Source organism: Salvelinus fontinalis, chromosome 4, assembly GCF_029448725.1.
Source record: "Salvelinus fontinalis isolate EN_2023a chromosome 4, ASM2944872v1, whole genome shotgun sequence".
Taxonomy (NCBI): Eukaryota; Metazoa; Chordata; class Actinopteri; order Salmoniformes; family Salmonidae; genus Salvelinus; species Salvelinus fontinalis.
Genome location: NC_074668.1, coordinates 19,852,159 through 19,877,657, shown reverse-complemented (window position 1 = coordinate 19,877,657; position 25,499 = coordinate 19,852,159). Strand labels below are relative to the sequence as shown.

At 40.1% G+C, this 25,499-nt stretch overlaps 1 protein-coding gene and 1 long non-coding RNA gene across 4 annotated transcripts; both read right to left on the bottom strand.

Moving 5' to 3' along the window:
* Positions 1–4,674: 4,674 nt before the first annotated feature.
* LOC129852768 (uncharacterized) lies at positions 4,675–6,012 on the bottom strand. Of its 2 annotated transcripts, none has more exons than XR_008759045.1 (3): positions 5,432–6,012; positions 5,008–5,289; positions 4,675–4,887 (listed from the first exon to the last, which is right to left on the bottom strand). It is a non-coding gene; the product is annotated as an uncharacterized LOC129852768 (long non-coding RNA). The 2 variants fall into 2 exon arrangements; XR_008759046.1 differs by having other exon boundaries at positions 5,008–5,131.
* Positions 6,013–6,081: 69 nt separating this feature from the next.
* Positions 6,082–25,040, bottom strand: scarb2a (scavenger receptor class B, member 2a). Of its 2 annotated transcripts, XM_055919133.1 has the most exons (13): positions 24,518–25,039; positions 17,858–18,015; positions 17,348–17,495; positions 16,622–16,816; positions 16,176–16,267; positions 15,679–15,798; positions 15,105–15,283; positions 12,281–12,399; positions 11,986–12,059; positions 11,840–11,891; positions 11,469–11,621; positions 10,316–10,363; positions 6,082–10,001 (listed from the first exon to the last, which is right to left on the bottom strand). In XM_055919133.1, exons 1-13 carry the CDS (start codon positions 24,638–24,640, stop codon positions 9,864–9,866), a joined length of 1,599 nt encoding a protein of 532 aa, XP_055775108.1. In that variant the 5' UTR covers positions 24,641–25,039; the 3' UTR covers positions 6,082–9,863. The 2 variants fall into 2 exon arrangements, with proteins under 2 accessions (XP_055775108.1, XP_055775109.1); XM_055919134.1 differs by lacking the exon at positions 10,316–10,363 and having other exon boundaries at positions 24,518–25,040.
* Positions 25,041–25,499: the final 459 nt, after the last annotated feature.

Sequence of the window (25,499 nt, the reverse complement as noted above, 5' to 3'; positions counted from 1 at the left end):
TCCTCTCCCCTGTAACTATTCCCCAGGTCGTTGCTGCAAATGAGAACGTGTTCTCAGTCAACTTACCTGGTAAAATAACGGTAAAATAAATAAAATAAATTAAAAAAAATAACCACCAGATGGCGCACAAACACCATTTGTTGTTCACTTGCATATATCCAATCTGATATAAGGCTGTCTCAGTATTCTATTGCTATCTCTTTCCTTAATGGTTTTTACTGATAGTTGAAAAATTATTCATTTCAGCCACATCTCTTTCACCTGTCAAGACTATGATACAGCCATGGGTAGAAGTGTTCCATTTACCCTAAACTCTTCCTGCATGAGCTTTTCTTGATGAATCAATATTGTTTTATGAAGAGGAAGACCATCCACTCTTGATGTTATTTCTGAAGGTAAAAAAGCATTTTATTGGATTTTCAGAATTGATTGAGAATGTAATTACTCTGTTGCCGATCCACAAAAAAAAAACGAAGCTCAATAAATATAAAAGTGTGAACCACAAGGAAGAACCACACCTTTTATGACATGGAAATATTAGTTGAACAAACCAGTGGCTTGAAGCAGTACTTTATTGGCTTACCCTTCTGTGACCTAGACTGCACAAACAATTATCATAAGAATCAGCAAACACATTTTCTAAAGGATTTTGAAATGAATGACCATTAAGTCATGTCTCAACAGAACGAATAAAAGGACCAGAGAGAGAACACGATCTGGTTACACCCACACATTGCAGACAGTGCCCAAACATGCCTCAAACATGCACTGTTGGAGCTAGGAACACAAGCATTTCGCTACACTCGCAATAACATCTGCTAAAGATGTGTATGTGATAAATACATTTGATTTTATTTTTATTTCAAAACAACTATGGTAGAAGATATGGAGAACCATGCCACAAGTGTCCATTTCAAACCTATATTGGACAAATAGAATGGCTTATAGGAATTCTGAGCCTGAGGTCATGTTAGAAGAGGGACAAACACCGCTATTATCTGCAAGGCGAGGTTTTCAATGTTTTGAAACTACTGTGTTCCTTAGTTTCCCAGGAGCCATATAGGGCCTGTGGGGTGGTTGCTAGCTGGCCAATAAGGTGAATGACCGCCACAGACTGCCCTCCGGCCCTCCTCTCAGTCACAACCCCCACATCACACATTGGTGACTAATGACTGCAAAGACAGGCTGAGAGCGTATCAGGGGACATGCATTGTTACTGGTCACCCTAGGAGATCTGGGATACTATTTACTTTGGCCTCTTCTAAACCAAGTTAAAAACCTGCTGTTGGAACAGAAGCTAGGGCTGGAACTCCGAGGTTAGCCCAAAAGTTATAAGTAGGCCTAAGCTTGATGGTTAAGATGAAATCATCGCTAGGGGTATTGCTAAGGAGGAAAACATGAGTATTTTGTTCAGTTAAAGTTGAAGTTTCTGACCATTTATTGTATAGTTTAAGCTGCACAAAGCTCTCATCCTGAATGGTACGTTACAGCATTTCACATGCGATCTGGAGGAACATGCCATCTATTTGATGACAAGAGGAACCACAGACTATGAAACCTGATCAGTGAATCTGGCCAACACAAACCTCCTTTGTTTAGTAGTCTAAATGATCTGTATTGTAGTCTAAATTATCTGTATAGTAGTCTAAATGATCTTAGGACAGTCATGACTATTCAGATCTGCTGTGTCATGGTTCTGTTGCCTTTTCTGACCAAGCTTGTTGAAATGTGAGTCATGTTTTTTTCCCACAAAACTCATAGAACTCAAAACCAAACTCCCAAAGTGATTTCCCTCAGTTCTCAAAAACGAAATGCATATATTCTAACATACTACACTTTACAGTGCATTTGGAAAGTATTCAGATACCTTTCAAAGCGAAAACAGGTTTTTAAGAAATGTTTGCAAATGTGTAAAAAACAAAAGAGATACACTATTTACCTAAGTATTCAGACCCTTTGCTATGAGACTCGAAATTGAGCTCAGGTGCATCCTGTTTCCATTGATCATCCTTGAGATGTTTCTACAACTTGATTAGAGTCCACCTGTGGTTAATTCAATTGATTGGGCATGATTTGGAAAGGCATACACCTGTCTATATAAGGTCCCACAGTTGACAGTGCATGTCAGAGCAAAAACCCAGCCATGAGGTCGAAGGAATTGTCTATAGAGCTCCAAGACAAGATTGTGTCGAGGCACAGATCTGGGGAAGGGTACCAAAACATTTCTAAGGCATTGAAGGTCCCCAAGAACACAGTGGCTTGCATCATTCTTAATGGAAGAAGTTTGGAACCACTAAGACTCTTTCTAGAGCTGGCCCGGCCAAACTGAGCAATCAGTGGAGAAGGGTCTTGGTCAGGGAGGTGACCAAGAACCCGATGGTCACTCTGACAGAGCTCCAGAGTTCCTCTGTGGAGATGGGAGAACCTTCCAGAAGGACAACCATCTCTGCAGCACTCTACCAATCAGGCCTTTATGATAGTGGCCAGATGGAAACCCCTTCTCAGTAAAAGGCACATGACAGTCCGCTTGGAGTTTGCCAAAAGGCACCTAAAGACTCTCAGACCATGAGAAACAAGATTCTCTGGTCTGATGAAACCAAGATTGAACTCTTCGGCCTGAATGCCACTTACCACCTCCTACGGTGAAGCATGCTGTGGGGATGTTTTTCAGCAGGGACTGGGAGACTAGTCAGGATTGAGGCAAAGATGAACAGAGCAAAGTGCAGAGAGATCCTTGATGAAAACCTGCTCCAGAGCGCTCAGGACCTCAGTCTGTGGCGAAGGTTCACCTTCCAACAGGACAATGACCCTAAGCACACAGCCAAGACAACGCAGGAGTGGCTTCGGGACAAGTCTCTGAAGCCCGGACTTGAGTTCCTGAGTTCGGGACAACTCAGCCAGAGCCCGGACTTGAACCCGATCGAATATCTCTGGAGAGACCCGAAAATAGCTGTGCAGCAACGCTCCCCATCCAACCTGACAGAGCTTGGGAGGATCTGCAGAGAAGAATGGGAGAAATCCCCCCAAATACAGGTGTGCCAAGCTTGTAGCGTCATACCCAAGAAGACTCGATGCCGTTATAGCTGCAAAAGGTGCTTCAACATACTATTGAGTAAAGGGTCTGAATATGTATGTACATTTCATATTTCTGTTTTTCATGTTTAATAAATTAGCAAAATGTTTAAAAAAAACTGTTTTTGCTTTGTCATTATGGGGTATTGTGTGTAGATTGGAGGGGGGGGGGGGGGAAACAATACATTTTAGAATAAGGCTGTAATTTTTTTTGAAAAAGTCAAGGGATCTGAATACTTTCTGGAGGCACTGTATATTTACAAAAGTATGTGGACACCCCTACAACAGTGGATTCGGCTATTTCAGCCACACCTGTTGCTGGAAGGTATATAAAATCAAGCACACAGCCATGCAATCTCCATAAACAAACAGTGTCAGAATGGCCTTACTGAAGAGCTGTGACTGTCAACCTGGCACCGTCACACTGTAGGATGCCACCTTTCCAACAAATCAGTTCGTCAAATTTTGGCCCTAATAGAGCTGCTCCTGTCAACTGTAAGTGCTATTATTGTGAAGTGGAAACGCCTAGGAGCAACAACGGCTCAGCCGCAAAGTGGTAGACCACACAAGCTCACAGAACAGGACCACAGAGTGCTGAAGAGCGTAAAAATCATCTGTCCTCGGTTGCATCACTCACTACCGAGTAACTAACTGTATCTGGAAGCAACATCAGCACAATAACTGTTTGTTTGGAGCTTCATGAAATTCGTTTCCATGGCCGAGCAGCCAAACACAACCCTAAGATCACCATGTGCAATGCCAAGCGTCAGCTGGAGTGGTGTAAAGACATTGGACTCTGGAGAAGTGGAAACGCTTTCCCTGGAGTGATGAATCACGCTTCACCATCTGGCAGTCCGACGGACGAATCTAGATTTGGCGGATGCCAGGAGAACGCTACCTTCCCCAATGCAGTGTCAACGTTTTTCGGCGTGGAAGAACTTGACTTGCCCAACATCAGGGCCCGACCTCACTAATGCTTGTGGCTGAATGGAAGGAAGCAAGTCACCGCAGCACTGATCCAACATCTAGTGGAACTCCTTCCCAGAAGAGTGGAGGCTGTTATTACAGCAAAGGGGGGAACCAACTCCATATTAATGGCCATGATTTTGGAATGAGAGGTTTGACAGGTAGGTGTCCACATACTTTTGGTCATGTAGTGTGTGAAGGCACCAACAAATACCACAAGCAGAAAAAATATGTTAAACTACTACGGTCTCAATGTATTAAAAAGTAAAACTTTAGTATATCAGTAGTGTATTAGTTTTTTTTTATTGCTTAAGCACGATTTTCAAAACAGGGCCCGTGTTTTCAAAACACTACACACAATTAGCACAACCACACACCCAATTAGCAAAACACTACAGATCCTTTGCAAAATTAAACACTCTTGTAAAAACTATACACTTCTTTTTAAAAACCACACTTTGTTACCATATGAAACACACACGTTTCACATTACTATACTCTGTTTGCACGAGTTACACTCTGCTGTGATAAACCTAAAACACTTTTATCACTTCTAGTTCCCTATGATTAGAGTAGGCTACTATCAACAAAGTACAAATATAATGTCAATTCACCAAACACTACACAAGACCAATGTTGCAGACTGAAGAAACTCATTTATTTCTCAACACGCCCAAAATGTTGACATGGAGATTCATAATACTGTAACCAAACGTCACTTTACGTATTGTAAAATCCCCCCCAAAAATAAACAAAATAACTAGACATCGTGTTCTCGTCAGCTTGAAACCAGCCTCATCTACGTAAATGAACTCATGCTGGATCTCCTCTCCATCCATTCGTAAAACTCTAAGAAAAACAGTGTCAGGCAAAATTGTGTAGTTCAGTGTAGATCTAGTATACATATTACAGTACAGTAAAAGATTATGAGACAGTATGCAAGATCACACTGCTAAAGTGAATACATACCTCTGCATAATCATGCCGCAGTCGTTTCACACTTTCGGAATTGCGCTCGAAAGGCACTCGATAAATTTGCTTCATTTGAATATGTTTTTCTTTTTAGAATGCGTGCCAGTGTTGATGTTGATACCTGTTGGATATCGTTGAAAATGGCGTGGTTATTGACAATGTTAGCTTGGAGCTGTGAGTGTTATAGTAAACATGGTTTTGGCCAACAATGCTATCTCCCTCTCTTGCTGTTCTGTGAACATAGGAGGCCTTCCCCCTTGTCGTCCCTGACCCTCAATCCTATGTAGAAAAAAAACAGTATACAATAGTACAGTAATTTCACAGGAAAAGGTAACAGAAGTGCTGATAGTGCATAGAATACAGTACTGTAAGCAGTTACTGAAACCGTGCAGATGTTTTTGCTATGATATTTTTACAATACCTATTTTCCAGTCGAAATGTTCTCATCACACTTGACACTGCATATCGGCTTAAATTTGGCTGTACTCGCAGTCCAGCCTCCCTCAGCGTCAGGCCGTGGTTGACAACATGGTCAACCAGTGTTGCGTGGATCTCATTTGTCAGATTCGGTCCTCTTTGAGCACCTTCTTGTCTTCCTCTTCCTCGTCCTCGTCGTCCTCGTCGTCGTCTTATTCTTTCTCTGACTCTTTCCATTGTGCTTGAAGACCGATGAACTCACCTGGTGCTTTTTATAGTGCTTATACACCTGATTGGTGTGTCTACAATTAAGCAAACGAGTGTTTGCACACCTGATGACTGTGTTGAACCAATTGGTTGGACGGTGTGGTATTTTGACAGTCAGTGCTTTGGTATTGCAAGGACGTGACTTCATGATAGATTTTTGTGTGTAATGTATGTTAAGTGTGTTTAGTGTTTTGCAAATCACTGTGTGTAGAGTTTTGCAACAAGTGTGAGGTTGACAATGTGCTTATAGTTGTGCAAATATGGGCTGATGTTTTGCTTCTTGAGTGTAAGGTTTTGCTAATAGTGTACTACTTTTAATTTTAGTGTAAGCAATCCAAAAAAACTGTAAAAGCAAGCAAGACTGAAAAAATTAAGTCATCAACTGTATTCATTGCAAATGTATTTATTTGTACAAATACACTAAAAATGTTTACAAAAGCATTGTATTAACATTTGTGCAGTGTAAATTAACTAAAAGTTATGGATTACTTTTGAAATAGTTTTGCACCCAACATGACGATTGTCATTTTCAGCAGCAAAAAAATATAAATCTCAGAAGTAACATGAAATGTCTGTTAGTCGGTGACTGAGAAACTTACACGCAATGACATGTGAACATTATACAGTTGCTACACTGCTTAAAAACAAAAATCGGTAACTTGAAAGTAAATGTATGAAATAAAAGGATGTATGGCACCAGCGTTCTTCTTCCCTGAAGGAGGGCTTCATTCATCTATGGGTTAGATTGATAGTACACTTCCCTTGTTCCTGTTCTGGCACCAAGGCAATCTCCCTACACATGTACACAGATAGTCAGCCTTCCAATTAATCACTCCAGTTTGACAAAACTGTGCATTAGCTCCACAAAAATAGGTCTACATTAGCTTATTATCCTATACACACACACACACACACATTCACAACCATCAAGGAATTCTCTCAGAACATTTGGGGACTTCGCAACCCTCACTGATGGATCAATATCTCACATTATGAACCATCTTTACAATATGTATTTTTCTGTGAGACAAACATGTCATGATACAAACTGAACATGTGTGCGATAACCCCCGTTGAATATTAAAAAATAAACTGTACTTAGAAATGAAACAGGACCACAAAAAACATACACTCGGGACAAATATAACAGTGAACATATGGATACATAAATATTGTCAGATTAAAAAACATTTATAAAAAAATTTACATAACATTGTATTGCTGCGTCAATACATAACTCAGTTTTTTCCCCTTCACATTAGAGATGCATTTTAACCCTTTGAAGTTCGCTTGATATTAATAATCCTTATCAAATTGTAAAAACCACATGTTTTGGCCTTGATGGGAGAAGCACATGACTCAAACACTGTTGTAAATACGCTGCACTTGTAATGCATCTGAAACAGCAACTTATTCCCTATACAGTGCACTACTTTTGACCAGGGCGCACTACCTTTGACCAGAGCCTGTGGGCCCTGGTCAAAAGTAATGCACTGTATGATATAGGGTGCAATTCCAGACGCAGCCATTGTGTAGAAGGTAGGCAGACGGTGGTGGCGGCACAACCGTTATCTCTGAGGAGAGTAAACACGAGCTGAAACAGATCTATGTAGGTTATCTTTGGTCAAGCACAGGGGAGCGAATGGACTTGAATGATTGGGTACAAAAGGTGAATGGGACTAGTCAGTCAGACAGTGGTAAGTATTGGCTCAGGTGTATGTATGTGTATGTATGTGTGTGTGTGTGCGCATGCGCGCACACACAGTTCAGGTTTAAGGTCTTATAGATTCAAGTCAATAAGGATGGTAAGATATACTGTGATGATTAAACAAGTAAGCAATACATGCACAAGGCCATGATTGCTTGTATATAGATTGAGCTGAAAAGGCCTACTGTTTATTGGTCCTTGACATATAATATATCCAGGACCAAAGTTTCAGAGTATATGCCCAAAACCATGTCTGACAGACGTCCTTAATTGCACAACCAAACTCATGCTTGATTTTTTTTTTTAAATAGTAAAAAAAAAAACTATTACATTTGTTTACAAGGGCATCCCATCTAGAACTCTAGAGTTTCCAGTTGAACAAACCCTATCATCACCCAGAGAAACAAGTAGTACAAATATCAAAACTTTCCCAATATGGACAATTCCTCATGTTACAATGTGTTGCTATCTATAGTTATGTGCTAATCACAGTAAATGACAGCAAGCTTTGGGCATTGTATCCTGCTCAAATATTCAATATTTAAAGAGTTGCTTCACAGAAACCAGACATAGCAATTCAGAAGTTGATACTGGTTTCTGTTGGAACAACCTTAAAACAGAATATGAGCATGGCTCATCCATAGAAAAAATACAAGTCCATAGGTTATGGCAATTAATAGCAGCAATAATAGATACAAATAAAAAATAATATTAAATGTACTGAAAAGCAAGTAACAAAGGCAAAGTGTCCATCTAGAATAACACCTCAGGAACCACATTGAAAAACAACCCTGGGGCAAACTACTGAAATACACAGAAGGACCCTTGCATTTTATGTAACATCCCCCAAAACTACAGGGCATGTTCTCTTTTTTTGGGAAAGTGCAGGAATTTTCAAGTTGACAGTATTATGGCCTTAGTTCGTTTTTTCCAGAAGCAACTGCCAAAAGGCTTGACACGACAGAGACTAGTGACCAACGATGGCCAAAAAAACATATCAAAACATCAGACAAAGAGTGATTCAAGTGCCATGTTCGTCTGAATAGCTACAGCTCCTTGGCTAGCCAGTTGACTGACATAACATGCACAGCAGAAGCGGTGTGCAGGGCCCGATTGTTTATTCTACAATTCACCTGTGTTTTCTTTACGGCGCACTAGTCGGTGTTTCTAACAGTGTTTCGTCTTTATGTGAAAACCTGGTCACCTTGTTATGAGGACTGTACTATCAATCCAAATTGTGCTTTCTCCAAGTATTGATGCAGACACACAAAGTGGGTTGACACTGAAGTTTAAAAAATTGTGTCTTCGGCACACCTGTGACTACTTGCTGGATTAGGTCAGAGGTAGCCAGACATTTCCCCATTGCATATGTACAACTATTAAGCTATCCAGCTTTTTACCATATCAACAAAGAAACACTGAAAATTGTAAGGCAGAAAGTAGGTTCAAGTTTCCCTTGTAAGTTTTATGGGTAGGTTTTTTTTCTTACAATTTCAATATGAGATGAAAGTTTAGGCCTTTTCTACTTTGGCTATTAATCATCCTTAATGGGAAAGCAGCTATTTACTAATGCCTTATCTGAGGAAATGTTTAAAAAATTCTGTCTCAAACTAGTGTTGGGGAAAAAGGTGAAGGGAAAGAAATCTAAATGTCTAGTTTCTCAGTTGTCATACTACACTGAGCCTGCGTCAAGAAAAATAGTCTCCCATAGTCCAATCAAAACAGGACACTGCATGTTAAGACATGCACACACAAACTGTCACAAATTCTATTTGTTAACAACTTGGGTGTGAGCACTGACGGATTCATCCCAGGAAAAGAAAATATATTATAAATAGTCCATTTCTTTTTTCTTCGAAAAGGATATGCTAAGTACAGTTTTACTAGCAAAACCACTTATATTTCAAGTCAGTGAATACTCAGTTACAGGGAGGGAAGAATACCAGATGTTTTAATCTGGTGGCTGTTTGAGGTGACCTCACAAACACTGATACAAAGAAATGTTTCAGAACCCTCTAGTCTTCATTAAATCAGGTGAATACTACCCATCAGTCAGTGAAAGGATGACAGTGACTGCTCAGTGGTTGTTATTAATTAGTTAGAATATACTGCCTAATTTGATACTTATTCCCTTGCCGAAAATACTCTTGGCTGTCCAAGTGTTCCTTCATGAACCCAGCACTGAGCCCAACAGAACAGAGACAGAAGTGACAGTAGTAGTAGTAGTAGTAGTAGTAGTAGACGACAAGAGTTGTTGTTTTGCACTATGGCAGGCAGAAAGACCATGCTCAGCAGGATAGTCAAGAGCGTCATTGAGAAGAGCAGCATCTTGATTGACATGGACATTTATTGGGGTTGTTGCCCAAAAGTGAAAACTCCTGGCCGCACTGCAAAACCCTGCCTTGGTTATAATACCACGCCCAGGCTGCTCCGCCTGCCCCGCCACACAATGCAGCCTGCATCAACACTTCTGAGCCTCCACGGGAGACATGGCGATGTAGGAGCCGTTCCTCATTGGCTGGTTGGTATAGTTGTTTTCTGATGGTTCAACCTCTGGTTTGTCGCTGACTTGAGTGTAGGCCGTTTCATCTTTTGCCGTCTGAAGAGGGAGAGGACATTTTGTAAACGACAAAGCAGAATTCAACCATGAAAACAACAAACATTTTATATATTTACAACTAAATCGGAAATATATTGCAATGGTATATAATTAATGAATGATTATCCGCAATTAGTTTGTCACTGTACAAAACCACCAATCTCAAAATACTTTCAAGTTAATGAAAAAATACCACTATGAAGCAGGAATGTAAAATAAATGTATATATTATACCTAAAGATATTAGAAATTAAAGTTAACAAGAATTGCTAATAACTGAACGAAAATGACAAATGAGGCAAATGAAGACTTACAGTAAAAGAATGAAAAGCTTCAGTAAAATCAATACGTTTTACTTCATTCTAAAACAGAAAGGAAAAAAGGGTTACAGAAAATGTTAATCATAGCACGGTAACTATACAGTTCTTCAAAGCTGGAATCCTTAGTTGATACATTCATCTTTGGTCTTATAAATGAATGATATAAACTCATTGATTTTGGAAAATATAATTTATGACTCATAAGCTTATTTCAACTGTCATACCCCATCAGAACCCAAAATACAAGCTTGTTTTACTCCAATGTTTGTAAGTGATGTAAATGTAAACACTGAAGCCTCAAAACATGGTTAAAACTCTATTTTATATTGTCAATGATCAGTCCATGCATCCATGTCTGGTGGTTCTGTCAGTGGTTACCTTTCTCCAGACCCATTCCTCAGCTTTTTACCAAAACACAGCTTTGTTATTGTTTGAATTAAGTATTATAGCTTTTTGATATTCCAAGCTATGACATGTGAACTTCTACTAAGATGGGGGTTATCTATCCGAGTCACAACTGATGGGTGGGGAATGGGGTCGTGCAAATGTGGTCAGAGGGACTAACCTAGACAAACACACATAAGTGTCGAAAGTACCCTGGCTATCCTACAGAACTATTGTTACTAGAGTTCAGAGCACTCTTTGGCCTGTACGGTAGTGTAGACTATACACGGTCATCATTGTGACTGTCTATCTGCCAACGGGGACTGCTAAATTAAGATCTATACTTCCTGTTTTGACCTCAGTTATTTAAAATTGTTAGAAAGGCCAGCAGCACTATCATTTCATACAGAGATTACAGAAGGCAGCACATGTTGACTATGTGAGGTTCCTCATGCACGGTGTTAACTTAACATGCAAGGAGATGGAGAACTCAGACACCAGAACACTGATTAATATAGATGAATAAATTGTATATAAAACAGATCAAACATGCAAGAGCACAGTCAAAGCTAACATAAAACCTTTGTTGTGTCAATGCACCATTCAATTCTAATCACTTAGAACCTCCTGGACAACAACTGACATATTGTGAGTGTCGTGCACAATTTACACTATTTTAGAGAAGCTTATGAATATTATTGCTACAAAAAAAATAGATTGGGATCTCCTGGTAATAAGTGCAGGAGTAGAGGACAGGTCTTACCTTCTTCTGGCGAGACCTGCAGACCAGGACGACTAGGACAATGAGCAGGATGGCTCCCATGCCCACGATGAGCAGAGGGAAGTTGGACACCAGGGTCACGATGAGCAGCAGGGTTCTCATCTGGGCAGCAGAGTCATCGTCAATAGTGGCCGTCTGGGGGAAAAGGGGGGGGGGGTCACTAAGGTTATTAACCTGTCTTTACTATGTTGTTATTAACTGATCTTAATAATAGACTAGAGGATTCTTTCTAGCTAAATATCTGGATTTTTGTCTAATGCAACTTCATTTGATATGTCTTGGCTGCACGTGAGGCTGACTGAATTTCACAAAATAAATTGGAGAGAGAGAGAAAGGGAGGAGATAAATCTTACCTCATTGACAAACATGATGGGAAAAATGATCTCGTTTAGATGTTTGGTTTTGCTGTGGAAGAGAAAATGAAGTGAGGCTTTTTACTCAATTCGTATGAGGGATGAGAAGGGTCAGTGTGGCAAACTGTTCAGATTGCTATACTTACGGGAAGCCTGGAACTCTGTTTAAAATTATATTGAGCTGGGCTCTCTTGCAAGCACGGATGGGAACCCCAGTGGTCTAAAAAACAAAATAAACGTATTCAGTTAGAACTTGCCCTTTCCAACATGGAGGAAGCAAATGTTTATATTCCACTGGTACTGCATTAACACATACAACATGTAATAAAGCTATTAAATACAGTAAACTCACAATGAGAGTATGTAAGTGTATAGGCCCCATAACTGAACCTGCATATTGGCCTCATCACTATATATGGTATATCAAATGTTTGTTCATACCGGGTTAAGGTCAAGGTAAGTCTCATGCTCCTCCTTGTTGGGGTGCAGTCCATCAACAGCATTAATGTACTTGTCATCTGCCTGATAAAAGTGGGGGAACGACACCACGATAGGTGCACCTATGGACAAGAGGAAGGAGATAGGAAAGAAACGTGATTTAAGAGAAAACACCACAAGCAACCTATATGATCAAATAGCCCATGTCCTTATCCTGGACTGCCATAAGAGAGGATTAGGCAAAACAAAGTCCAATGTTTTAATATTGGGGCTCTAAAAGGGAAACATCAAGGACAAAATTGAGAGATTGATAACGTGTGCTATCTGGTATTATTACCCAGGCATGGAGATAACAGAACAAATAGCAAAAATATGTGTCAAGTTCCTTCCTTGCCATTGGAAAGGTGGCCTGTACTGGACATGTTCTGATACAGTGAAATTATGGACGGTTTTTACAACCCAAGACAAAACGATTCCTTTGGAGGTCAGAATGACAATTATGAAGTTCCACAAGGTCCTACTCATAGAGACACCATGTAATGTGTTCCAGTGTGGGAGCCAATAACCCTCACTAAGGAATATGAAAACTATTCAAACTGCTATATCTGACAAATGGAATTCAAACCCCCACAAATAATTAATAAAGGGTCCTATTCACTTTGCAGCCCCGAGAGGACGCGGCTAGAACAGCCTCAAATCAATAAAACCATAATTTCAGCATTGCGAACACTGAGGAATAACTTTGTCCCGATTGTTGAACTTTCTCGGCACCACACTACGAAAGTGGATGTCTCTTAAAAACATATCTACTTCCCTCGGGAGACTTAAGGGTTAACGTAGTGCATTTATATGCCATGTGATTGTTTTATGAGGGGAAAGCCTTTGGAGATTAACCTTATCCTCAAATTCAAGTGTTTTATAGCCCTCATCCAGAGTTAATCATTCACCATCTACACTACTATGAAATCTGGATACTCAAACATGGACATTTCTGATATCTATTGGAGCTTGGATTGCAGCTAGAACTAGATTGATTGGGTTATTATGATTATATATATATATATATATATATATATATATATATATATATATTTTTTTTTTTAAATCGGTCAAAAAACTAGGTTATGGGGTTAGTCAAATCAAATTTTATTTGTCACATACACATGGTTAGCAGATGTTAATGCGAGTGTAGCAAAATGCTTGTGCTTCTAGTTCCGACAATGAAGTAATAACTAGAGGTCGACCGATTAAATCGGGGCCGATTTCAAGTTTTCATAACAATCGGAAATCGGTATTTTTGGGTGCCAATTTGCTGATTTCTTTTATCTTTATTTAACTAGGCAAGTCAGTTAAGAACACATTCTTATTTTCAATGACGGCCTAGGAACGTTCTGCCTCGTTCAGGGGCAGAACGACAGATTTTTAACCTTGTCAGCTCGGGGGATCCAATCTTGCAACCTTACAGTTAACTAGTCCAATGCTCTAACACCTGATTACATTGCACTCCACGAGGAGCCTGCCTGTTACACGCATGCAGTAAGCTAAGGTAAATTGCTAGCTAGCATTGAACTTATCTTATAAAAAAACAATCAATCAATGACTGTCATTGCTCCAATGTGTACTTAAACATAAACATCAATGCCTTTCTTAAAATCAATACACAAGTATATATTTTTAAACCTGCATATTTATCTAAAAGAAATCCAGGTTAGCAGGCAATATTAACCAGGTGAAATTGTGTAATTTCTCTTGCGTTCATTGCACGCAGAGTCAGGGTATATGCAACAGTTTGGGCCGCCTGGCTCTTTGTGAACTAATTTGCCAGAATTTTACGTAATTATGACATAACATTGAAGGTTGTGCAATGTAACAGGAATATTTAGACTCATGGTTAGATAAAATACGGAACGTAAAAAAAAAGGTTTTGTTTTTGAGGTGATAGTTTCCGGATTAGTCAAAGGTATATGGTTTAGAGAGAAATAGTCGATGCGTTATAATTCCTGTAATAACTTGCGGCTGAACTTGAAAGTGGTTCCTTCGTTATTTTACCGTTCATGTCTTCCATAGAGATGTCTTGCTCTACTTCAAATAAGGTCTGTGTTTCGCGGAGGAGCAGACTGACAGTGGACCATGCAGACAAGCTCTGCTTTCTGCACTACAACCCAAAACTTCTTAACTGGGAATATTGAAGACCAATGAAAGCTGGTGATTCGTTTTAACATATGTTCTCATGTTATTTGAGACTAAATTGATTTTATTTATGTATTATATTAAGTTAAAATAAGTGTTCATTGTTCATTCAGTATTGTTGCAATTGTCATTATTACAAAAATGTGTGTGTGTGTATGATATATATATAAATACATATTATTATTTGTATTTTTTATTTTATTTATTTATTTTTTATTATTATTATTAAAAAATTTTTTAAATCGTCCGATTAATCGGTATCGGCTTTTTTTTGTCCTCCAATAATCGGTATCGGCGTTGAAAAATCATATACGGTCGACCTCTAGTAATAACCAACGAGTAATCTAACCTGACAATTCCACAACTACTACCTTATACACACACAAGTGTAAAGGGATAAAGAATATGTACATAAATATATATGAATGAGTGATGGTACAGAACAGCATAGGCAAGATGCAGTAGATGGTATTGAGTACAGTATATACACATGAGTAATGTAGGGTATGTAAACATAAAAGTGGCAATGTTTAAAGTGGCTAGTGATACAAGTGATAGTCAAAACAAACAGTGGGTATGTGGGGCACATATAATGTTATACCATCCAGGGTTGTGACAGTAATGAACCATCTCTTACCTTCTCTGCAAACACTGACTTTTAGCACCCCGGTGCCGAGGCAGTCCCCAGCTGGCACACAGAAGCCGGCGTTAGTGGGGTTCTCCTCAGGACTCTGCAGGACATCGTGGGGCGGGGCGAAACGGTAGGCTGGGATGCCCTTTACGTCCACGTCCTCAACATAACCCAGATGGATAGACCTAAACCCCAGAGGCAGGTAATAATAAGGACACATAAGCTGTGTAGGAGTTTCTCAGCTCACAAAACTTAAGGCAAGAATTTGGAATTCAGTTCTACACGTCATTTTGCAGAGGAGATTGTGAGGTCTGTGTTAACAAATGTGTCACCTACTGTGTGGAACATTGGGTAAATATGAGATGTTGGTAGGAACATGCCCAACTCACACCTGTTTACCATGGCCAGGGTGTGGCGTCTTCTACAGTGGTTTACCAGTCCGATACGAATACGAGTAAGTCGTTTCTCGATAATTCTTGGCTGTCACCTAAACCACCATCCCTCTCTGTACTGGCTGCTTTGACTATAAACAAATAATAAAACTACAGACAATACAGATTTGGAGATATGACTGACGTACCTGCAGAGGTCAGCCGCAAAGATGTACAGCAGCTCTTTCCTAGACAACAGAGGGTGGAACACACTGCCGTCCGTCCCGTTGATCATGTTGCTCTGGTTAGAGGACCACCATGACATTTCACTGTTTATAGGGGAAAGGTACGGGATATGTTAGACATCAAGAAGAAGCTTTCACAAGGTTTACACAAGGTTATTATAAAACAACATGGCGGGGCCAAATACTGATTTCATTTAAAATGCCTGGAAGCGGTTTTCTATTTCTGATATTTAAATACACGAATTTGCAATCTGCTCTGTCATGACAGGGAGCAAATGTGTTGATCCTTGGACTTTGAATACTTGATTTGGACAGATCCCAATTCATTCCCGTTAAATGAGTAAACCCAATGTCGCAGGGCAAGGACCAAAAAGAAAAATGCTGACATGAGAAATGTTTTTTGAGAACCATTAACTACAACAACATGAAGGTGGAAAACAGAGGGAAATCAAGGTCCTTACGTCAACCCGTTCCATGTGTCTATTCTGCCATATTCCATGTAGTCACGTTCTCCAGTCAGGAACACAAACTCTCCTTCATGAGTTCCATTTTTCTAGGAGGAGAGAGAGAAAGACAATAGTTCAGTTAGACTGTCATATCAAAAGGAAGACATCCAACATCCAGGAGAACAGTGGACAGGTACAGAATTAGAAACAGCCACATGGACTCTTGATAAGCAGAGGAAAAATAAGAACACCTTCCTCCAATGCTGTTAAAACGGTCATTTTGAACCACCTACTGGTTCAATGACTAAAGGAGTTCTAGTGCAATTTCACAACCTTCGGTTAAATCACAAATTTCAAGACCGGCCATTAGTTAAGGTTCTAACTTTAGTGAATGACTGTATTCAGAAGTGTAACCTGATTAAGCATATTTCAAGTTTTTACTAAACACAAACAGTGCCTACCTTCCACATCAGCCCAAACATCTCATCCACCTCTGGCTTAATGCTGTGGATTTTGGTGAGCAGAGGGTCCTTGAAGCCCCACAGCACCTCGTGGACGGTGCGGGTCATGAAGATCTCCACACCGATGGACTTCATATACATGGAGACCAAGGTACGCAGCAGGAAGGAGTAGGAGTTCAGCTCACTCATCACCGCCTGTAGAGGGAGAGGAAACAGAGAGAGAAGGGGTTAGAGCTCACATTCTATCATACCACTAGAAACAAAATGATAAACAACATTTCTAAGTCTATAGCTTTTGTTGCTGTCTAGACTCTGGTCTGGTTCTCATTAATGGAAATTGGATTATGTCCATGACAGTGTCTGCTATAAAGTAAAAAGTTGGTATGCACAAGTCACCAAGATGTCATAATACAGTATTTAGCATAATGCTTGGAAAGTCTACTGGAATGATGCAGTAAAGGAATGTCAATACAGGGTTACAGTGGTTATACTGGGACTCTTGAAAGGTTAAACTTAACCAAAACAGAAGAGGATACACTTGTGGAATAATTCACACCATCATGTTTCTAAGTACATAAACTGTGTTGCACGACAGTTTATAACACACTATATTGCAGATACAACGTGCCCATGGCAGCTAAGATACAGTGCATAAGCGAAGACTGTACAAGTATACCAAATGTAGAGGTAACAAGCAGAGGCCGAGAGAGACACATACTAACTCACCACAGCTGGGATGTTGACTGTCCTCAGAATGTCGACCTCTGGATTACCTCTGGACTTCTCTGGGACGAAGACAAAGCTTTTGGGATTCAGGGCATAAACCTTGGTTCCATTTTCAAGGAAAGTCACATTTTCCCTGGGTCTGTATTCCCTGTTATGGAAAGATGTGGATTTGAGGATTAAGTCGGTCCACACAGATGTTCACATGTGGATGAAAGACAAGTTCAAACAAGTCCACCAGCAGGTTCAGCAGCATGGAACCGCTTTTATTCAATATGACTTTCCCAAGACCTGAATCACCAGCTTCCCATGATCAAACGTACAGCTAATAAAACAAATACATTGTAAGCCGAATCTTAACTTGAGCACATGCTAAAAACCTTCCATTGGCATCGATACACGATTTCCACTTAAGTCAAAGTCATGATTCTGGATCTCAAGATAAGATTCAGCCCTGTGTGAACTGAGGCCTCCTAATTTCAAAGGACAGCAGTGAGTGTGTTGTCAACCCACCTGTAAGTGTATGGTCCAATCTGGGTGACCACTGCCTTTCCCCCTGCTAAGAACACTTCTGGATTGGTCACGTTGAAGAAGTAATACTCCATGTAGACTGGAGGCGGCGGGTTCTTCCATGACTCAAATACTTGGCTTGCCTCTGTCAAAGTCAATTCCTAAAAAAAATAATGTAAGAGAAAGTTATTTAAAGACAGTCCAAAACAACAATGATCTCTCCAAGTGTACATTTGAGGGATAGAAGGAATGCTGGCCTAAAAAGCTATTTGAAACAGTAACCCTATTAATCTCTAAACTAAATATATTTTGGCTTTCAAAAGCCATTTAATTTTTGATTTCGGCTGCACCACCCATCAACAACCCTTTCAGGTTATACCAGGAGAGAGCACACACAGCAAATAATGTAGAGAAGACACAATGCCAGCACACCAAAACCCCAGGAGAAGGGGGAAAACGCCTTCATAGGTGAATAACTGTCAGAACAAGAAGAAAACCTGAGTGAACACAGCAAAGGAGGAGGTTTGGGCGAACCCCAGCAGGCTGATCAAGGGATGTTTGCATTTTTCCTTAAATGACCACTCACCAAATTGGCAGCATGACAGTTTGAATAAACAATACGGAGTAGTAACACTGTCCTATTGGTCATCATATGAATAGAGGAAAGTGGTTAAATGTGTTCAGATAAGTCTCTCAGACCACAGTAATCCATGTGGGACTAAATTTGTCCTGTTTTTGAAATGCGACAATAATCAGATAAAAAAAAGTTTACAGGTAAATTCTAGAGCTGGGAGGATACCAGTATCGCAATACTCATTAGTATCGTGGCAAGGAAACAAAATGGGTTTAACTTTCTTAGGAAAATAACCCTAATATTACAAACAAACATAATTATGTTATCATCCAGTCACATGCATTTATTATCCAACTATAGAACACAATATTTTACATACAGAAGGTTTTTGAAGGACCAAAGAGTTGTCTGCTTGTTTTTATTTTTGCCATGGAAAAAGAAATATTGCAATAGTGGTATCATCCCGGCCCCAGTAAATTCCACCACAATTACACAGCATTTTAAACACCATTAGTGTAAACTTTTTTATTTAACTAGGCAAGTCAGTTAAGAACAAATTCTTATTTACAATGACAGCCTACCCAATCATGCATTCAATCATGTTTAACATTAGCCCACATTACAGTTTCAACCCGGTCTGGTCTCCGACTAGACGCAACATAGTAAACACCCATATATACATACACACACTGCTCAAAAAAATAAATGGAACACTTAAACAACACAATGTATCTCCAAGTCAATCACACTTCTGTGAAATCAAACTGTCCACTTAGGAAGCAACACTGACAATAAATTTCACATGCTGTTGTGCAAATGGAATAGACAAAGGGTGGAAATTATAGGCAATTAGCAAGACACCCCCAATAAAGGAATGGTTCTGCAGGTGGTGACCACAGACCACTTCTCAGTTCCTATGCTTCCTGGCTGATGTTTTGGTCACTTTTGAATGCTGGCGGTGCTTTCACTCTAGTGGTAGCATGAGACGGAGTCTACAACCCACACAAGTGGCTCAGGTAGTGCAGTTCATCCAGGATGGCACATCAATGCGAGCTGTGGCAAAAAGGTTTGCTGTGTCTGTCAGCGTAGTGTCCAGAGCATGGAGGCGCTACCAGGAGACAGGCCAGTACATCAGGAGACGTGGAGGAGGCCTGCTGGAGGTCATTTTGCAGGGCACCTCCTTGCACAAAGGCGGAGGTAGCGGTCCTGCTGCTGGGTTGTTGCCCTCCTACGGTGTATAAAACATTTGGTAAGGTTACTTAAGACAAAAACGAAAGGAGGATGGGTGGGTGGGCGTATAACGGAATAGTCGAATCTCATCACGGACAACTTTAGCATTTTAGCTAATTAACAACTTCTCAACTACTTACTACTTTTTTGATCTACTTTGCAACTACTTAGCATGTTAGCTAACCCTTCCCTCTTACCCTAAGCCCTAGCCTAGCTAACGTTAGCCACCAAGCTAACAGCCACAAGAAAATGGAATTTGTAACATATCTCACGTTTTGCAAATTCATAACATATTATAAGTATTGAAATTCGGAAGATATCATACAAATTGTAATTTCTAAAATATCATAAGAAATGGATGATGGACATCCACAAGTTAATACATACCATACAAAATGTAAAATTTCATACTAAATGGAGTGTCTCGGATTTAGGTACAAAATAACACGAAATGCTCTGAGACCTGAGTAATTCAACTGTAATTAAAACAGACGTAGTGACATTCAACACTTTGAAAGAATGAAGCGTGATGAAACATGGTTGTCAAATCTAAAAAGAGAATGTTGGTTGATCCATAAGATACTGGTAAGTAATGTATGCCCACTGTATAGAGAAATCTGTAACAAACTTTTTTTTTAACATTCAAGGAGGGTATTTCTAACTTCAAGTGAGAAATCCCCCCCACCCCCCCTGTCCTTTACATAAGGGGTTACTGATTACTTTCTCTGTCCCTTGAGTAAAGTGAGGTGTACATGAGAAAGGCCTTTACCATTCACACCGCTCACTCTCTCATCTTGAGGTCTCAGAGAAGCTCAGTTGTCGCTTTTAAGGTGTGGCTCAACACGGATGCACAAACTCGTTTCATGTTCAGACTTGATTTTTCAGTGTTTTCCAGTCATTGGGCCAATGGACTATCCATTTAAAAGTGCATCTCAGAAGAATTATATATTTTATCATATTTGGTGGCAAGAATTAAGCAGCGGTGGGCCACCGCTACTAAATGAATATAGGGGAAACCGGGTACATACTCCCTACGGAGTCCTAAATGATCCGAAAATAATTTTGCCTCATACACACATTCTGACAAACACACTACATTCTGACAAACAAACACACTACACAACACAACTGGGCAGAAGGTCACACTAGCTAGAGCATTGAACTGGGGGCATGCTCCTCTGCGGGAAAACAGAAGCCTGTTGCTTCACTTAGACTCTAGTCAGTTTTCAACAACATAACTGGAGTGGGCATATTGAGCCAGTGAAATAGACTGTTTCCAGCACAAGACATATGAATCAACTAATTTAATAGCTCATTTCATTCTGTACAGCAAAGTATGAAGGCTGTGGAGTCAAATATCTCTTCGCATGGAATAAAGATATCCCTGAGAACTCCTGAAATATATAACAAAATAGCATATTTGATGCGGAGAAGCCATTTCCCTTCATTTTTACTGGATCATTTGAGTCACCTGAAAGTTGTGAAAAGTCAAACCATACCAAGCCAGCTATTCCAATCATGCGTGTTGTATTGGCTGCATTTAAAGTTAGAATCCACAGTTGAAACAATTAAAGCAGTCACTCCGCCTGTTTTAGTAAAAAGCTGAGGGATGGGCCTGTAGAAATGTAACCATACTCAAAATCATGGACAGAGCTATGGATGCAAGGACTGACCATCCATGGCATTACAATTATACTTTTACCCATGTGTTGAGGGTATACAGTGTTTGTTTAGAAAAAAACAGATTAAAATAAGCTTATATTTTGGGTATGACAGGGTATGACAGTTGAACTAAAATCATGAGGCACTTATAAGTTACAGTACATTCGGAAAGTATTCAGATCCCTTGACTTTATCCACATTTTGTATGTCACAGCCTTATTCTAAAATGGATTAAATTGCCCCCCACTCATTCTGCACACAATACCCCATAATGACAACGCAAAAACAGGTTGAGAATTTTATGCAAACGTATTAGAAATAAGAAACTGAAAGTCACATTTACATAAGTATTCAGACCCTTTACTCAGTATTTTGTTGAAGAACCTTTGGCAGCAATTACAGCCACGAGTATTCTTGGGTATGACACTACAAGCTTGGCACACCTGTATTTGGGAGTTTCTCCCATTCTTCTCTGTAGATCCTCTCAAGCTCTGTCAGGTTAGATTGGGAGCATCGCTGCACAGCTATTTTAAGCTCTCCAGAGATGTTCGATTGGGTTCAAGTCCAGGTTCTGGCTGGGACACTCAAGGACATTCGGAGACTTGTCCCAAAGCCACTCCTGTGCTGTCTTGGCTGTGTGCCTAGGGTCGTTGTCCTGTTGGAATGTGAACCTTCGCCCCGGTCTGAGCGCTCTGGAGCAGGTTTTCATCAAGGATCTCACTGCACTTTGCTCAGTTCATATTCCCTCAATCCTGACTAGTCTCCCAGTCCATGCCGCTGAAAAACATCCCCACAGCATGATGCTACCACCACCATGCTTCACCGTAGGGATGGGGCAAGGTTTCCTCCAGACGTGACGCTTGGCATTCAGGCCAAAGAGTTAAATCTTTGTTTCATCAGACCAGAGAATTTTGTTTCTCACGGTCAGAGTCTTTAAGGTGCCTTTTGGCAACCTCCAAGCAGGCTGTCATGTGCCTTTTACTGAGGAGTGGCTTCCGTCTGGCCACTCTACCATAAAGGCCTGATTGGTTGAGTGCTGCAGAGATGGTTGTCCTTATGGAAGGTTCTCCCATCTCCACAGAGGAACTCTGGAGCTCTGTCAGAGTGACCATTGGGTTCTTGGTCACCTCCCTGACCAAGGCCCTTCTCGGTCATGGAGGTGACCAAGGTGACCTTCTCCCCCGGCCAGCTCTAGGAAGAGTCTTGGTGGTTCCAAACTGTTGGAGGCCACTGTTTTTGGGGACCTTCAATGCTGCAGACATTTTTTGGTAGCCTTCACCAGATCTGTGCCTCGACACGTGTGTAGATTGATGAGGACATTTTATTTAATACATTTCATACATTTTAATACCAGCAGTATGGTACCAAGTTTCACAATCAGTGTTGTCAGTTTTGTTTTTATAAATCAAATGATGTCCCTCTCAAACAGATACAATTCCCAAGAGTGACCGTTTCTGTGCAACACTAACTGTTGGTAAAGTCAAGGCCTAGATTAGAAGAATTCCTGTGTTTAACACCCTTGAAAAAAGTATCTCAAAGGCTTCCATAGATGTCATGTTTACATAATTTCGCTCTTTGAAATGCTTCAAACCTTGATCTCACAAGCACAGGCAAGCAGGGACAAAGGGTTGAAGGTTTATCAATCTTATCTAAAATCAACAAAAAAAATCACTATTTTTGTAGCTGGTGGTTGGGGATGGGTCACATGAAGAGTGGTAAGGACATTAAAACATAACCATCAGGTTCACTCAAAAATAAATGAAAACCTGACCTGAAACATCTGTGGGAGTTGTGGTTTGATAACCTTTCTCAAGACCATAATAAATGTTATTCAGTGTCATGTTTTGGGGCTGTTTTCCAGTCTAGAGGATGACAAACTGTTTGAATGAAAGTTAACATATGTCATATGTTTAAATTATTGTCAACTTTTTGGGCAGGGGACAGAGGGTTGTTTTCCAGACACAGCAGTCCTCTAGACCTAGATCAGGCCAGGGCTGAAACAATGAAACAGATGAATGCTCACTGTTGTTTTAAGATCCAGGAAAGTCGTTCTAAGAGCCGTTTTAGATATAGAAGTGGTACAGTTGTGGATGGACATTCATTCTTAATTTATCTATTATCTTTTCAGTCACCGGCAATATATCCACATAAGACTCCTGCTCTTTATTGAACTTAAAATACAGGTAGGCCGATTGACAACATTATCAACAATATTTGTTTCATATCATGATGTTCTGTATTCTAGGTCTAGGGTGACACCATTGCCCAAATAAACCCAGACCCAAATTAATTATTAATTAATTAACTATATCCTATGACTTGCTGAGGTGGGCATGGCACTTTAAGAGAGACGTTCAGATGCGAGATGTTCAACCTGGTAAGCAAGAAGGATGAAGAGTGAAATGAGGGAGCGGGACTCAGCCTTCATGGTCTCTCTCCCTTCCCCCATCCATGCGCACGCACCTCCCCAGACCCTTCTCTGACGAGATTCCAACCCCTTACTGATAAACCCAATAAACCACGAGAAAAGCTCTTATCATTTTAAATCCCATTCCCAAATAAATTATATTGTGACAGACAGGTAAAGGAGACGAATACCCCGCAAATAAAGATGCAGCAGTACACTTGTATTTCAACTCACCTGTCAACCATTATGTATAATAAAGCAAATGAAGTGAGTGGGCTTTATTTTATTGTTGGAATAAAACAGGCGGCTCGCCTACAGTGCACCAATCCATGGTGATGATGCTGTTACCGCCACGCGCTGTGACAGGAACATACCTGGCATTGTAAATCAGCCGGTGAGATTCAATCAGGCTATACATTGAGTTTAAATGCTGAACGCCTTGCAGAGCTGTTCAAGAGGGTTGAATCAATATTGCGGATTTATGAATTATACAATGTTGCTTTCGTACCACAAAAAAACATCACTGGTTGGTGGTAAAGTATGCAGCATTTGTAAATTGTCGACCTTGGAACGCATGCTGCACTGACCCATGTTGGGTGGGCGAATGACCGGAGATGCGGATTGAGTAAACAAATGCTTTAACGTTATCTATCGAACGTCACCTAATAACAAGGGATGGGAAATGTGACTCACCGTCTGCTGTTCATAGCAAATACAAATAACACATTAAAGCCACCAGACTATAAAACTATCAAATGCATGTTTGAAGTGGGAAAAAGTTGCAACTCACCTTTTTTAGCCGGTTGTGAATCATTGTTTGAAAGACTTGAGCCACCACCAAGGCAATCCCCACTATCAGTAGGTGGGCGCAGACAATTCCAGTAGCGTAAATTACACAGGATCTCCGAGTCATGATTCCAGCCAACTGTCAAACTAATTTGGCAAATGTGAAATTACTTACCAAATGACACTAACGATAATACTGTAGGTTCTGATCATTTAGGGTTTATTTTACTCAAAAGGTAGCCGCTACTTCTCACTTTGCCTCTTACACTACAGCGAACATCACTATACGAATTTCAAAATTGCTCGATGATATGCATCTACTTGCAAACTGTCTTCGAAAATAAGAAATGCTGGTAGTTTCCTTAGTGCTGTCAAAGAACAATGTTCTTCTCTCCATACAGCCGTTTCCCTAATGAGAATCGACTGTGTTGTTCGAAGGCAGCGGGAGAAATAACAGTGCTGAGGACGGGCGCCAGACCTCCACTCCCTCCCTCACCAAATTCAAATGAACTCGGTCATGCGAAGAGGTTCGTTTTGGTGTCTGCTGAGCGGTGGGTGTGTTAAAATGTAGCGTGCTTTCTGTGGCTGAGGTCACTGTTTTACTTTTTAGCACCATAAACATAAGACAGCACAAACTAAATAACTACGATTTGCCCTTGATTTGATCTACCTTCATAGCGCTGTTTTATATTAGGATACATTCAACCAAGCAAAGATTTGAAAGTAAACTTGAGGTTCTGACGTAATTTGAGACCAATTCACTTTCATGTGTAACTTTGCAAGTAATATTCTTTCAAGAGATAGCAGTGTATTTATTTGTTTTTATTTATATACAGATCAACAATTGACATTGTTACGTCATACAAAACAGAACGCAGGTATTAACAGTAAAAAACTCAAGCATAGAAAAAATATCAATGAAATAATAAAAAAAATAACAATTCTAGTGCAATTGTAATCACACTGAAAAAATCTTATTATAATGA

Bases quoted from the DNA above. Each gene is read 5' to 3' on its own strand.
- scarb2a (XM_055919133.1), bottom strand. From the start codon at position 24,640: ATGACTCGGAGATCCTGTGTAATTTACGCTACTGGAATTGTCTGCGCC. The intron at 16,817-17,347 runs GTGAGTTAGTAT...CTCCCTCTACAG, and splicing joins CAGTCAACATCCCAGCTGTG to GCGGTGATGAGTGAGCTGAA. The intron at 10,002-10,315 runs GTAAGTCTTCAT...CTCCCTCTTCAG, and splicing joins AAGCTTTTCATTCTTTTACT to ACGGCAAAAGATGAAACGGC.